We start from the raw sequence: 14,856 nt of genomic DNA, 5'->3' as shown, positions 1-14,856 counted from the left end.
ATCCTTAATCTACCAAATTAAAGACTTTTTGTCTCATAAACATAAACATAAATCTCTTTCTCTTCATTTTACAGAAGTTTAATATTTGACAATCTGTTTCACCTTAAATAATAATGTCAAACTCAGGTATACTATCATTCAACCGATAATAATTATTGTATTTATTTTTTTACTATTTACTGTTGATGCTCTTTCTTTTTTACTGTTTCCTGCTGCAATAATGTAAATTTCCCCACTGTGGGATTAATAAAGGAATATCTTATCTTATCTTATTTTATCCGAGGAAACACTGAAGCCCCCCCCCTTCAAACCACCCGTTCTCCACCATCATGACTTGCTTTGATATAATTGCTGAAGATGCAAAACTGCTTCCAGTATGTAACCCTCGACCTGCTCCCTTGACCTTGTTCCCGCTGACCTGTTCAAGAGCACTTATTTCAAACACTCCTTAAATACACTCCTCATCATGGATTCCTTCCTAGACCATTTCCCTTTTAAGACCTTGACCTCGTACTCTAGGAACCTAGTTTAGACTCTCTCTTAGACCCCTCTTTGCTTAGTTAAAACCACCCCATATCAAAGTTACCTTTCCTTAGATATGTTTTAGAGAAGATAGAGAACATAGTACTTATTAAACAAACACCTGTCAGAGAAGTTTGAAAATGTTCCATCTGAGCTAGCATCAAGCTAAGCTAATTGTAAAAGTATGCCATATCTGTCGTCATTCTCCTTGCCCTTGCACACTATTTACCAAAATCTTTTACTTAGGCCAAGTCCACACGTACCAAAATGATCTTTTCCCTCTCCGTTTTCCCTGGCATCGTTTCAAGAATATTTGCGTACAAACGGATCCATCTCAACACGACTCAACACGCTACTTCATATTCCAGTCTATAGGCGGCGCCACATCTAACATCCTCAATCAGTTCTGTTTAAGTGTGACTGTGTCATTTTAACGGAGTTACACAGACTCTAACAGGCAGCACTCAGTTTGCTAACACAAACACAATAGTTACTCCATTGCAGCTATTTCCCCGCTATATGTTCAAACACACGGTGCGTTCAAGGGCCCGTTGTGCGTTCAAAGACTGTGTGTTTAGGGCCCGTGATCGTCCACCAAAACCGTCCGGGGGAATGCACACAGTCTATTAAAGCCTTTGATGTACATCTATGGCTGAGGCTGTATCTGTTGACTGTATGTTATCACAGTGGAAGGCTAAGTTCGAGGGGTGTGGCGATGACATCATCGAAACGCAGGTATGCGTCTTCACCATCCAAATGAACACTCAAGGGCTGCGTTTGCAAATTTTTTCACCCTGGGACCAGGTTTCAGAAAGCTTCGTTTTCACCCTGGGACCAGGTTTCCGAAAGCTTGATTTTCACGCATTGCGTTTACAGTATTGATTTGGACGATCGGCCAAAACGATGCAAAACATCTGCGTTTAAACCAAAAGGCGTCTCCGTGTGGATGATGGCCCCTTAGTCATCCTGAGGAATGGGTTAGTGTCTCTGGTATTTCATGTCAGAATCCGGGAGCACATATTTAAAACACCAGACGCTGACTATGGTGTGACCCAAGCCGGTGTCCTGGGATCTTTACTGGTCTCAGTTTACATGCTGCTACTGGGATCTCTAATCCGTCAGCATGGTATGAATGCCCACAGTTATGCTGACGATCCGAATACTATGACTGACTGTGAAATGAGCTGTTAATGACTTGATGAGCAAGAACTTCCTGAAGCTAATTAAAGATATGACTGAAATACAAAAAATAAGAGGGAACCTGTTATTGCTAAAATGGGACTGATGTCGGTTTAAAAGTCCATTCCTTCCTTCCTTCCTTCCTTCCTTCCTCACTTCCTCCATCCCTCCCTCCTTACTCCCTTCCTTTCCTTCCTCCCTACCTCCGTCTCTCTGTTCCCCCCACCTTCCTCCCATCCTTCCTTCCTTCTTTCCTCCCTCCCTCCCTCCTTACTCTCTTCCTTCCTTCCTCCTTCCTCCCTCCTTCCCTCCTTCTTTCCTTCCTTCCGTCCATCCTTCCTTCCTCATTCCTTCCTTCTTTCCTCCCTACCTTCCTTCCTTCCTTCTTTCCGTCCTCCCTCCCTCCTCCCTTCTTTCTTTCCTTCCTTCCTTTCTTCCTTGACCTGAGGACAACAGAAAGGTTAAAGTCTGTCTCTTCATTTTTAAGGCTTCTTCCCCGTTTATATCAGAGACTCTGTATCGTTTTACGATCCTCCCTGTCCCCTAAGATCCTCCACAGCTGCTTTTTTAACTGTTCCCAGAGTCACCACAAAAACCTTTGGGGATTCTGCTTTTAGCCAATATTCCCAAAAAATACGGAACACTTTAAATATTAGACTTACTGGCTTAATCCTCCTGTTGTCCTCGAGTCAAGGAAGGAAAGGAAGGAAGGAAGGAAGGAAAGATGGAAGGAATGAAGGATGGAAAGGAGGAAGAAAGAAGGAAAGAAGGAAGGAAGGAGGAGGGTTAGAAAGGAAGGTAGGAGGGAGGAAGGAAGAGAGGAAAGGAAAAGAGGAAGGAAGGAAGGACTTGTCCTAGCCAGACTTGTCCTGATGTGACCCCAGTACACAAACATGGAAATAAAAGGCATTACTTTTGTACATTATCAATGACTGATGGGGAATTTATGAATGTGAATTGGTGTGGAGAGTAATTATGACTTAGAATATGAACAGTATGTAAAGGGTTATATATTTTATGATTTCTATTTCTCATTAATAAGTGTGTAAGTGTGAATGTACTAGTTTAAAACAGTAGCCTTCCTTTCTATGATGTTAAACTTTGGTGTTTGTCTCTCCCTCTTTTGCATATGCCTTCCTTCCTTCCTTCCTCCCTCTCTCCCTCCCTCCTTCCTTCCTTGCTTTCTCCCCCTTTCTTCCTCCTTCCTTCCTTCCTGCCTTCCTTCCTTCCTTCCTTCCTTCCTGCCTTCTCCTTCCTTCCGAACGGGGGTGGGAATGGAAGGATGGGTGGGTTAGAAACTATAGTCCAGAGTTTACTTCAGGAATTGTAGCCTACTGATTATTTTGAAAATGGAAAATAAAAATAAACTTTGGTGTTTTTGGTGTTTGTGGTGTTTTTGGTTGAATAGTAAAGCAGCATCCTGTACACTATAACTAACTGCCACATAAATAAAGTTCAGTCTGGTTCAAGCAGCTGTGCCATGCAGCTGTGGCCATGCATTTGCCCAATAAGTAAACTATTAAACAACTTGTGTCTTTGTAAGATTTCACAACTTTACGATGTCCAAAGGTGGTGCAATGGTTAAAGATCGGCTTGGTTTAGGTCGAGGAGGCCGATGAATTCATTCAGTCCTCCTCACATCTCTGCAGGGAGCAGCCCGTCCATCAGTCTCACATGCAGGTAACAAGTTGTAGATTAAGTTTGAAGATGTGTCAGTGCTGTTAAAAGGTAACAACAAAAGTGTGGATGTGTTTTCTAGCAGCCGTCAGCAGCAGAGGAAGGATGAAGTTTGAGAGCATCTTGGAGGAAATCGACGGTTTTGGGCCTTTTCAAATTGCCATCATCGCCTTGCTCTGCACCCCTCGAATCGTCCTTCCATGTCACTTCCTGCTGGATAACTTCATCGCAGCCGTGCCTCCTCACCACTGTGACATCAGCACCCTTGATGAAGGAGGACTCTTCAGAAATTTAACTCAGGAGCAGAGATTGACCGTCAGCGTTCCCGTAGGAGATAATGGGGATCCCAAATCCTGTGAGATGTTTGCAGAGCCTCAGTTTCAACTCTTATCCAACAGCTCGAACAGCAGCGGCCTGCAGACGGTTCAATGTCACAGCGGATGGGTTTATGACAACTCCACCTTCACCTCCACCTTGGCAACAGAGGTACAATCACTATGAGTTTTCTTCTAAGTAGGAAACATTATAGTAGTAGTTAGTTAGGGAGTAGATATTCAAAAAAGACCCACAAAAGACACCAAGGACCTGAGCTCTGTTTGGTTAACACAAATTCATTTTTAAAGGCTTTTTAAAGCTGATTCAGCTATTTTTATTGCACTATTATCCCTTAATTTGAACAAATTTACGCCAAAAAGTCAAGGGATTTGGTATTTATAGTATGTTCTTGGCATTGTGAGACTTTTTAAACTGTACTTTTTGAACTGTTACTATAATCATCCCATTTTAATTGTAGCAAAAATCAAAAACACATGTAAATCATCAACTTTCTCACAGTTTTCCAGATTATAAAAGTCTTTCAGTTGAAAAAGAAATAGTTTTATTGCATTCACACAACACAATACACTGGTAATCAATAACATCATTTATATTTTAATGATCTCCTTCTCTGATCTCCTCTTCCTACAGTGGGATTTGGTCTGTGACAGGAAAAGCCTGCCCAAAACCACTGGCACCATCTTCTTCTCCGGAGTGATGATAGGCGCTGTAGCTTTTGGATTTCTCTGTGATAAGTATGTGTGTAACAACATTTTGATGATTAAGGGTAAAATCTGGCAGCTCTAATATCAGATTGTCTTAGTATTCACTCACTTAAACATGAGATCATTCAAATGTTATTCATCATATCAGTAGATTTTATCAGTTGAATTGAACTTTCATTGAACCAGTAAAAGTAAGAAACCCTAACTATCAAGACTCCCACTTCATTTTAACCCTCCTGTTGTCCTCGAGTCAAGGAAGGAAGGGAGGAAGAAGGAAGGAAAGAAGGAAGGTAGGAAGGAGGGGGTGAGAAAGGCAAAGAGGAAGGAAGGATGGAGGAAAGAAGGAAGGAAGGAGGGAGGGAGAAAGGAAAGAAGGAAGGAAGAAAGGAAGGAGGGAGAGAGGAAGGAAGGAAGAAAGGAAAGGAGGGAGGAAGAAAGGGGGGTGGAGGAAGGAAGGAAGGAAGGAAGGAAGGACGGAGGAAAGAAAGGACTGAGGAAAGAAGGAAGGGAGGAGGGAGGGAGAAAAGAAAAGAGGAAGGGAGTAAGGAAGGAAAGAAGGAAGGAAGGGGGAGAAAGGAAAAGAGGAAGGAATGAAGGAAGGAAGGTAGGAAGGAAGGGAGGAGGGAGGGAGAAACGAAAAGAGGAAGGAAGGAAGGGAGGACAGAGGAAAGAAGGAAGGAAGGAGGGAGGGAGGAAGGAACAGTCAAAAGAGACAGGGTCAATTTGACCCGGGAGGACGACAGGAAGCTTAAAGGACATATATTACATCATAAAACCTTCATCTTGTATTTACCTCTCGCTCTTTCCTCTTTCTTTCTTTCTTTCTTTCTTTCTTTCTGTCTCCAGGTACGGGAGGAAGAAGACTCTCCTGGCCTCGTATATCATGGTGATCATTTTTGGCTTCTCCAGCGCTTTCGCAAACTCCTACATCCTGTTTGCAGTGCTGAGATTTCTCACTGGATTCGGCCTGACGGGAATCACCATCAACTCCTTAGTTCTCAGTGAGTAGATAGTTTCATTTCTACCTCCCTCCCTCCTTCCTTCTTTCCTTCTTTCCTTCTTTTCTCCGTCCTTCCTTCCTTCATTTCCTGTCCTTCCTCCCTTCCTTCTTTCCTTCCTAAATCCCCCTTTCTTCCTTCCTTCTTCCCTTCCTCTATTACTTTCTCCCTCCCTTCCTCCCTCCTTCCTTCTTTCCTCCGTCCCTCCTACCTTCCTTCCATTCCTTCCTCCCTCATTTCCTTCCTTTCCTTTCCTTCCTCCCTCCCTCCCTCCTTTCCTAACTCCTTCCTTCTTTCCTCCCTCCTTCCTACCTTCCTTCTTTTTCGTCATCCCTCTTTCCTTCCCTCCTTCCTTCCTCCCTTCCTTCCTCCCTCCCTCCCTTCCTCTGTCCTTCTTTCCTTCCTTCCTCTTTGCCTACCTCCTTCCTTCTTTCCTCCCTCCCTCCCTCCTACCTTCCTTCCTCCCTTCCTTCCTTCTTCCTCCCTTCCTTCCTTAACTTGAGGACAACAGGAGGGTTAAATCATATAAAGATGGGGCTTATGTGTCCTGGTGGATGAACAGTAACTTCCTGGAGTTTCTACTTGTTGCCTGGCAACTGTTGAGAGACGTTAAACTGGGTGTTGTTTAACCAAAAACAGAAAACAGAATACCTCTCCAGTAAAGTTTGTTTATGTTCGTTTCTCTTATCTCTCCCATCTCCCTGCAGGCATTGAGTGGGTGGACGTAGGTCATAGGTCATTTATTGGTGTGATCGGCAGCCTGGCCTGGTCTGTGGGTAACATGCTGCTGGCCGGGTTCGCCGTCCTAGTGAACGACTGGCGACCACTGATCATGACTGTTACAGCACCGCTGGGGTTTGCAGTGTTAACCTGGTGGTGAGTTAAAGTATGTTTCCTTTTAGCTCAGGGATTTAGCTCCAAATAAAGCCTTTACAGTTGAAACCTGATCAAAATGATCAGATATATATTATAACTGGTTGGGTATCAAGTTCTTCTATTCCATTGATTATTTTATTTAAATATAATTTTTAGGTGGGTTCCTGAATCTGCTCGTTGGCTTTTAGCTAATGGTAAAATGGAAGAGGCCCAGTATTACCTTGATAGATGTGCGAAGATCAACAAGAGAAAGAATTTAAATGCATCCAAATTTAAAATAGAGGTAAGTGTCATCTTAAAGGTGAACGGCTTTGTTGTGTGTGATTTAGATTATTCTTCTGTTAGTAAAGACTATAGGTCAATGGCTTTTTGTACAACCACTGACATTATTTCTCTTTCTCTTCACAGACCCTCGCCAACATACAAGTCCAGGAAAAGCAGGACAGAAACTATTCTTACATTGATCTGTTTAAGACCCCGAAGATGAGGACGTTATCACTAATGATGGGGATTGTGTGGTGAGGATCGCCTCAGAAAATTACTTACAAAGCTCTCTTTTGAATCTCTTTCAGTATACAGATTAGTCAAACGATTAATTTTTTAAATTGAGATTAATCGCAGAATTTCCATAGTTAATCACAATTAATCGTGTTTTGAATTGCATGTTTAAAATCCTGTTATTTTCCATTTCAAGGCAGTTTTAAACCCATAATGTAAAGCATTTCTTACCAGAGTGTCTTAACTGGGAATCAATCACGGCTCTGCTGCGACTCCCACACTCCAAAATGGTCCTTTGGTGGAGCTGAGGCTCGCTTGGCTGCACCTGGGTGTTTAGCGTGGAGGTGCTAACTCAAACTCCACGTACTCCGGTGGTAGTTAAACTCCGTTTGACACAGGTTGCATTTTACTTTTGACTTGTCAGCTGAACCGTCTGGAAGTTTTTTAAAGTTAAACAAGCCGTTCAAAAGTCCAGTAGCTCTCTTACTTTCCATCAGCGCGGTAGGTTTACTGCAGGAGGCCACTTCAAAGCATAGCGCTACAGCTAGAGGAGCCGTCTACGGGGGAGTAGAAGGGACAAAAAGGCTTGCAACATTAAAATGCGATTTAAAAAAATGAGCGCATTATGGATTGCATTAATCTAATCGCGATTAACGCGTTAACTGATAGCCCTAATACAGATACATGGAAGGGGAAACTTAATCATTTTAAAAGCTAACTTAAGACCTACCTTTTAAATCTGGCCTCTTCATAACACATTTTAATTTAAAATTTTCTTCTTATCTTTGTTTTACTTTAACATTTCTGGTTTTACCGGCTTCTTTTACAGTAAGGAAGGGGGGAAGAAGGAAGGAAAGGAGGGAAGGAAGGAAGAAGGGGAGAAAGGAAGGAAGGGAGGAAAGGAGGGAAAGGAAGGGAGGAAGGAAAGGAAGGAAGAATGGATGGAAGGAGGCAAGGAGGAAGGATGGAAGGAGGGGGGGGGGGGAGGAAGGAAAGGAGGGGGGAAGGAAGGAAGGAAAGGAAAGAAGGAAGGGAGGGAGGAAGGAAGGAAGGAAGGAAGGAAGGAAGGAGGGAAGAAGGAAGGAAAGGAGGGAGGAAGGAATGGAAGGAAGGGAGGAAGAAGGAAGGAAAGGAAGGAGGGAGGGAGGTAGGAAGGAAAGGCAGGAGGAAGGAAGGAAGGGAGGAAGGAAGTAAGGTTATTATTTATTTATCATATTTGATTATTCTGTATTTTTACATTTGAATCCTACCTCTGGTATTTTTTACTGACAGCTTTTCCTCGTTTCCTGTTGTTCGTTTCTACTCTGCAGGTACGGAGTCTCCTCCACATATTACGGCATCAGTCTGAATATCAGCGGCTTTGGTTTGAACATGTACCTCACACACTTCATCTATGCTGCCATTGAAGTTCCTGCCAAGCTGATGGTGTATTTCTTACTCAACGTCATCGGGCGGAGGAAGTGCCAGGCCGGCACGCTGTTACTGACAGGAACCTGTGTCATAATAAACATCTTTGTTCCAAAAGGTTTTCACATTTTCCCAGAAATGACTTCATGTTTTTTTGAGCTGTACTAATTTGTCCTGTTTTATTACAGATATTACTTATCATTATTTCTCAGTGTTAATGAAGGAGACAGTCTTTGTGCAGTTCACACAATTAGAAAAGTGTTTTATGATTTGTTATATCACATTAAATGAACCTTTCAGGACCTTAAATGGTCAACAAAGGAAAAAATCATTAATTTTAGCTTAACCCTCCTGTTGTCCTCGAGTCAAGGAAAGATGGGAGGAAGAAGGAAGGAAGGAAGGGAGGGAGGGAGGAAGGAGGAAGGAAAGGAAGGAAGGATGGAAGGAAGGAGGGAGGGAGGGAGGGAGGGAGGGAAGGAGGAAGGAGGAAGGAAAGGAAGGAAGGATGGAAGGAAGGAGGGAGGGAGGGAGGGAGGAAGGGAGGAAGAAGAAAGGATGGAGGGAGGGAGAAAGGAAAAGAGGAAGGAAGGAAGGAAGGAAAGAAGGGCCAAGGAAAGAAGGAAGGGAGGAGGGAGGGAGAAAGGAAAAGAGGAAGGAAGGAAGTCAGGAAGGAAGGGGGAAGAAAGGGGGATGGAGGAAGGAAAGAATGAATGAATGAAGGAAGGAAGGAAGGAATGAAGGCAGGAGGGAGGGAGGGAGGGAGGAAAGAACAGTAAAAACAGAAGGGGTCAATTTGACTGAACTTTGAATTTGAGTGAAGAAACATGTCAAGAAGTGCAGCAGCAGTGTGGCAGTGAGGAATTATATAATCATCAGCCTTCAGATTCAAAGTCAAAAACCCCGGAAAACATAATATATACTTACGTTGTTCTTTGTAGATCTGTGGCATCTTCGTGCTGTTGTGGCCATTCTTGGAAAAGGCCTCTCTGAAGCCTCCGTCACGACTAGCTTCCTCTACACGACTGAGCTCTATCCCACAGTCGTCAGGTCAGTTACTGTTTATATTAAAGTGTTGAATTATTAAACTTTAATATCTATAATTCTGGTGACCTTCCTGTTGTTCTCCCGGGTCAAATTGACCCCGTCTGTTTTGACTGTTCCTTCTTTCCTTCCTTCCTTCCTCCTCTCTTTCTTTCCTTCCTCCATCCACCTTTCTTCCTTCCTTCTGTCCTTCCTTCCTGCCTCCTTCTTTCCTTTCCTTCCTTCCGTCCTTCCTTCATTCCTACCTTCCTCCCATCCTTCCTTCCTTCTTTCCTTTCCTCTCTTCCTTCCTTTCCTCCCTTCTTTCCTTTCCTCTCTTCCTTCCTTTCCTCCCTTCTTTCCTTCCTTCCCTCCATCCTTCCACCCTCCCTTCCTTCTTTTCTTCCTTCCTCTTTTCCTTTCTCTCTCCCTCATTCCTTCTTTCCTCCCTCCTACCTTCCTTCCTTCCTTCCTTCTTTCCTTTCCTCTCTTCCCTCCTTTCCTCCCTTCTTTCCTTTCCTTTCCTCTCTTCCTTCCTTTCCTCCCTTCTTCCCTTCCTTTCCTCCTTCATTCCACCCACCCTCCCTTCCTTCTTTCCTTCCTTCCTCTTTTCCTTTCTCTCTCCCTCCTTCCTTCTTTCCTCCCTCCTACCTTCCTTCCTTCCTTCCTCCCTCCTACCTTCCTTCCTTTCCTCTCTTCCTTCCTTTCCTCCCTTCCTTCCTCCCTCCTTTCCTCCCTTCCTTCCTTCCTCCCTCCCTCCCTCCCTTCCATCCTTTCTTCTTCCTTCCTTCCTTCCTTCTTTCACCCTCCTTTCCTTCCTTCTTCCTCCCTTTCTTCCTTGACTCGAGGAAAACAGGAGGGTTAATAACACCATTTAGATTTTTTAATGCAATTGGCCAGCTCACCAATGATTTCCATTGATCATTAACATTTCCCTGCTGTTATTTCTAGTTGGACTGAATCCAGCTGTGTTAAAGACGAGCTGTATATCTGTTGCCATAAATATAATGTAGATACAGAAGGGACATCAGGTTCTATTACATTTCACATTTTGTCCTTTGTACTTCATTTTATTGCCCTCTGTACCGTAGTTGGTGCACAGTCTGGACACTAATCTACAGAATACATTTATTTAAAGTCACTGTTGCCTCTTTTTCTACCACTGTCTACACCAGGGGTGTCAAACATGCGGCCCGCGGGCAAAAACCGGCCGAGGTTACTGTCTTCTTTTCCTTCCTTCTTTTCATTCTTTGTTACTTAATTCCTTTCTTCCTTCCATCTTTCCTTCCTGTCTTCTCTTCCTTCTTTTCCTTCTTCTCCTTCCTTCCTTCCTTCCTGTCTTCCTTCCATCTTTTCTTCCTGTCTTCTCTTCCTTCTCCTTCTTTCCTTCCTTCCTTTCTTCCTTTCTTCTCTCCCTTCTCTTCCTTCTTTCCTTCTTTCCTTCTTTCCTTCCTTCCTTCCTTCCGTCCTGTCTTCCTTCCATCTTTTCTTCCTGTCTTCTCTTCCTTCCTTCCTTCCTTCCTTCTGTCCTTCCTTCCATCTGTCTTTCTTCCCTTTCTTCCCTCCTTCCTTTTGCCTGTCTTTCCTTCCGTCCCTTCTTATTTCCTTCCTTCCCTTCTTTTCTTCCCTTCCTTTCTTCCATCTGTCCTTCCTTCTTTCCATCCTTCCATCTGTCCTTCCTACCTTTCTTCCCTCCTTCCTTTTGCCTGTCTTTCCTTCCTTCCTTCCTTCCTTCCTTCCTTCCTTCCTTCCTTCAAATTGGACTGTATGTGGCCTTTGAATGAAAATGAGTTTGACACCTCTGCCCTAACCCTTTAAATCATAGAAAGGATGCTGATAATAGATCCAATGAAATACCTCAAAATACATTTCCTACCTGCAATAAGGCCACACTCAGGTTTTCATTCCTTATTTCCCACCAGACAAAACGGCCTGGGCTACACCAGCTTCATTAGTCGTCTGGGGGTGTCGATTGCTCCGCTCATCCTGCTGCTGGAGGACGTATGGACTCTTCTTCCTCAGATCATCATCTGCACTTTGGCCATCATATCTGGCCTGGTGTCTCTCCTGCTTCCTGAAACCCTGAATGTGAGGCTGCCAGAGACCATTGATGACATAGAAGAGTCAAGGTTTGTAACATTAAAGCAACATTTCATGTACAATTTGAATTGGGTTTACTTTGCTGCCATCCTGTGGTCGTATCTGGAATTACACTGAGAGACATTAATTCATGCTGATGTTTTACTTCTGATTTTCAGTTGGAAAATACCATATAACATTATATAAAATGAAATAATGAAAAACTGTCACCACATTGTCAATTTAGAGTTTAATAATGATTATGAATATTGAGAAAAATCACCTTTAAATTAGATTCATGAGAGTTTTTTATGTTGAGAAATGCAGGAAAATATAAAACTCAAACATTTTTAAAAAGAAGTATGACTACATAACTGATGGATGCAGTAACACTGATACAATACTTTTCAGCTAAGAGCATTAATAACATAGAAATATCCTGTTCATTGCTATTTTCTTTAATTTCAGCAGGAAACATGTCTCCTCTCACTCTGTGGAGTTTTCAGGAGTTTTTCTGGAGTCAAAGAACACAACAGATACTTAGCTTTGTAGAGACTGTAAAGTACTGTGACACAAGGACTGTGACACTGTTTTCTGTGTTCATACACATCATGAGGAAGTACCACCATCTGCTGTAACTGCCTTGTGTCAATGTAAACAATGAGAGTGAGCACAGATAATCACTTCTCTGCTATTTGGAAGAAAACTAAGGTCAAGATATGGGTGTAACTCGAACCCCTGTTATTTTGTTTTTATTTTTTTTAAACTGCCTTTTGATGGTTTTGATGGGGCCTTGTGGTGGGTGGGTAGGTCATTGGGGGATGTGGGTATATATTTTTAGAAATGATGAATACAATTTGAAAAGAAATGTGTGTTTTTTGTAGTTTGTAACCATTAAAACAGTCAAACATTTAAGATAACTCATTCATAATGTACACTTAAGTTTTTTTTTTTTTATCCCTGGTTAATCTACCTGATTATTAAGTTTTATGAGTTTCCATACACCACTGACATAATGTGGTTACATCTCAGCAGATATAGTTTGCTCTTTTGTCACACTTCCATCTGCATTGACTTCATCATTCGTGGTGGTTTTAAGGATGCTCCACTGAAGCTGTTGCACATGTGTAGCCTATTTAAGAATCATTTAATCAGTCTTTCAGGGTATTTATATATGAATCAGCACAGATTAAACCAACCCTCACAGTTTATTTACATTGGATTACATTCAACCTTTCACATAAAATAAGTGCCACTGTAACAAAACGTCAAAAAAATACAGAAGTAGTGTGTACTTACAGAAGTAAAGTGTAAGGGTGCTTGAAAATCTGAGTGAAAGATCCTCACATAAAGTGCATGTGCCATCTAAAATATATATGAAATGTGTCAAAGAGTGCATATGTACCCATCTCAGAAGTAAAATCACATCAGAATCACATTTATGAGCCAAAGTGGAATAAAAATCAAGTCTCAGTCCTGATAAATAATTTTCCTCAGTAGCTTTTTCCTTAAAACTTGCCTTCACAGGCAGTGTTCGCTCCCTTAAACAATCAAGTCTCTCTAATTTAGCTTTACCAAAACTGAACCATCCCTAATCATAAACCTAAAACTAACTTTTGGTTAATGGATCTTGTCCACAGCCCTACACACCTCTATTGGAAGTATAAGGTAACTTTAAAGACCTAATTCAGGGCAAAGAAAAGATAAAGTACTTCTCTAATGGTGCTTCTATATATGGTCAGACTCACAATGGACAGTTAGCCTACTAATGGACACACATTATTCTCCCTTGTCCTGCATTACCCACAATGTAACTCGACTACAGACAGTTAAGTCAGATATTGTGGTGTGTTATGCTAGCAGCTAATGTAGCATAGAGACTGTGGAGGAGTGGCCACAGGATAACCTCCCTTTCTAACTTTTCTATCAGTGGATCTCTATTCACATATGCTTTAGTATTTTCCAAGACCTGTAAGCAGACTGTCTTGTAAAAAATTGGCGGGGTTCTCCTTTAACCTCAGACAGACGTCCAACTACAAGTGTCTATATGCTGACAGGGCATTTCTCAGATTCTAAGAAATTGCTAAAGTCATGTTTAGTCATGTTGGATTTTGTTATATTATGTTTATGAGAGACTTGTGGACAATCACACTTCACTTTTCTGCAATTTATTGCAACTTTCCTGGCTAACTAACTAACTGCCCAGACTAGTGCTTATATTGGCAGGAATATCCACATTGGCCTACAGGGCTTTTCTGAGAGCCTAAAAAATTGCAGAAACCCTATTTACTTTCATGGGATCTTATCAAATAATTGTTGGATGATTGCAAACTTTATCACAAGTTGTTGGGTTACAGTGACCACAAAATGATGCTGCAGGGACTGTTGTGTTATTATCAACATCAGCTGCTTGGCCACCAGCTGACTAATCATATTTATGCAGTTGTAACCTGACACGTATCCTACTACTTTGTTAAATAGGCTCATGCCAACACCATATGCTGCCCAACCCTCCTCGTGTGATGAGCTTTTGTTATTTACTTTATTATTTTGTTATTAAGGGGAATAAACTCTCCCTGCAGAATCTCCATAGCTGCATGGATTCTCTGGGAGCTCTCTCAAACAGAACAGCCTTTTGTGCCAAATCAAACTCTATAACTATTTGCTGTAAGCGATCAATTCCTTGGTGTGCCTCCGACTAAACATTGTTTTTGGCATCTGCCCCCAAACTCTAACCAGTGTGAGTTTTCCCAAGCAAGACTGATGGATGTGCTTGGAAATCTTTCTTAAAAGTCTTTGTCCTGGGCGTGCAGGTGGTCGGGTGGTTTGAGTCCCGGCCAGGGGTCCTTAGCTGGATGTCACACACCCCTCTCTCTCCCATCTTTCTTGTCTGTCTGCTGCTGAATGAAGGTGTCTATGCCAAAAAACTAATCTTTAAAAAAAAAAGAAAAAAGTCTTTGTCCTCCTTAAAGTCTTGTCCCTACAATTTCAGACACTGTGTCCACAGTTGGCCTTATCTCCTGTGTCCGAGGTGTCTTTTGACAGCAAGGCATTGCCTGCAGTACCTCTTTAATTCCTTTGGTCATGAATAAGTAAAGGAATGGATCCACTAGAGGGCTAAGGTAGAGCAGCAGGTGAGACAATAGCCCCAGGTATTGCACTGTCTCTTTAAAGCATAGAGCCTCCAGGAGTATGCTGAGGATAAAAGGAGTGTAGAGAATGGTGTAATTGGCCCATATTGCACCTATCCCCCACACCATCCTCCTCCTCTCAGGGGTGGAAGGGTTTGATCTGGAGCAGATCAAGGCCCTCCAGGAGTCCACAGCAAAGAAGAGGAGGAAAGGGAAAGGGGTGAGTAGAGCCACTGAGAACCAGAAGTTGTAGTTCAGTACAGCGAGGGTCATGACAGCGAATGGGGCAGCCCACATTACCAAGGCGACCACAGGAGACCGCCGGATGTCCCCACAACAGCCCCGCCACTGCGGGTAGGCCACTAGGACATGGCGCTCCTGGGCTATGAACAGCATGAAGGTGATGTTGGAGATGACACCAAAGTAGAA

General features: G+C 42.6%; 1 protein-coding gene across 1 annotated transcript; it reads left to right on the top strand.

Moving 5' to 3' along the window:
• Positions 1–3,483: 3,483 nt before the first annotated feature.
• LOC128373304 (solute carrier family 22 member 7-like) lies at positions 3,484–14,388 on the top strand. Its single transcript, XM_053333593.1, has 10 exons — positions 3,484–3,864; positions 4,345–4,448; positions 5,265–5,419; positions 6,124–6,292; positions 6,449–6,575; positions 6,701–6,810; positions 8,101–8,315; positions 9,136–9,244; positions 11,140–11,346; positions 14,244–14,388. Exons 1-10 carry the CDS (start codon positions 3,484–3,486, stop codon positions 14,386–14,388), a joined length of 1,722 nt encoding a protein of 573 aa, XP_053189568.1.
• The last annotated feature ends 468 nt before the right edge of the window (positions 14,389–14,856 follow it).

The sequence above is a fragment of the Scomber japonicus genome, chromosome 14 (assembly GCF_027409825.1).
Source record: "Scomber japonicus isolate fScoJap1 chromosome 14, fScoJap1.pri, whole genome shotgun sequence".
In the NCBI taxonomy this organism is placed as follows: domain Eukaryota; kingdom Metazoa; phylum Chordata; class Actinopteri; order Scombriformes; family Scombridae; genus Scomber; species Scomber japonicus.
The sequence above is the reverse complement of the archived record's forward strand: the minus strand, read 5'-3'. Positions and strand labels throughout refer to the sequence as shown.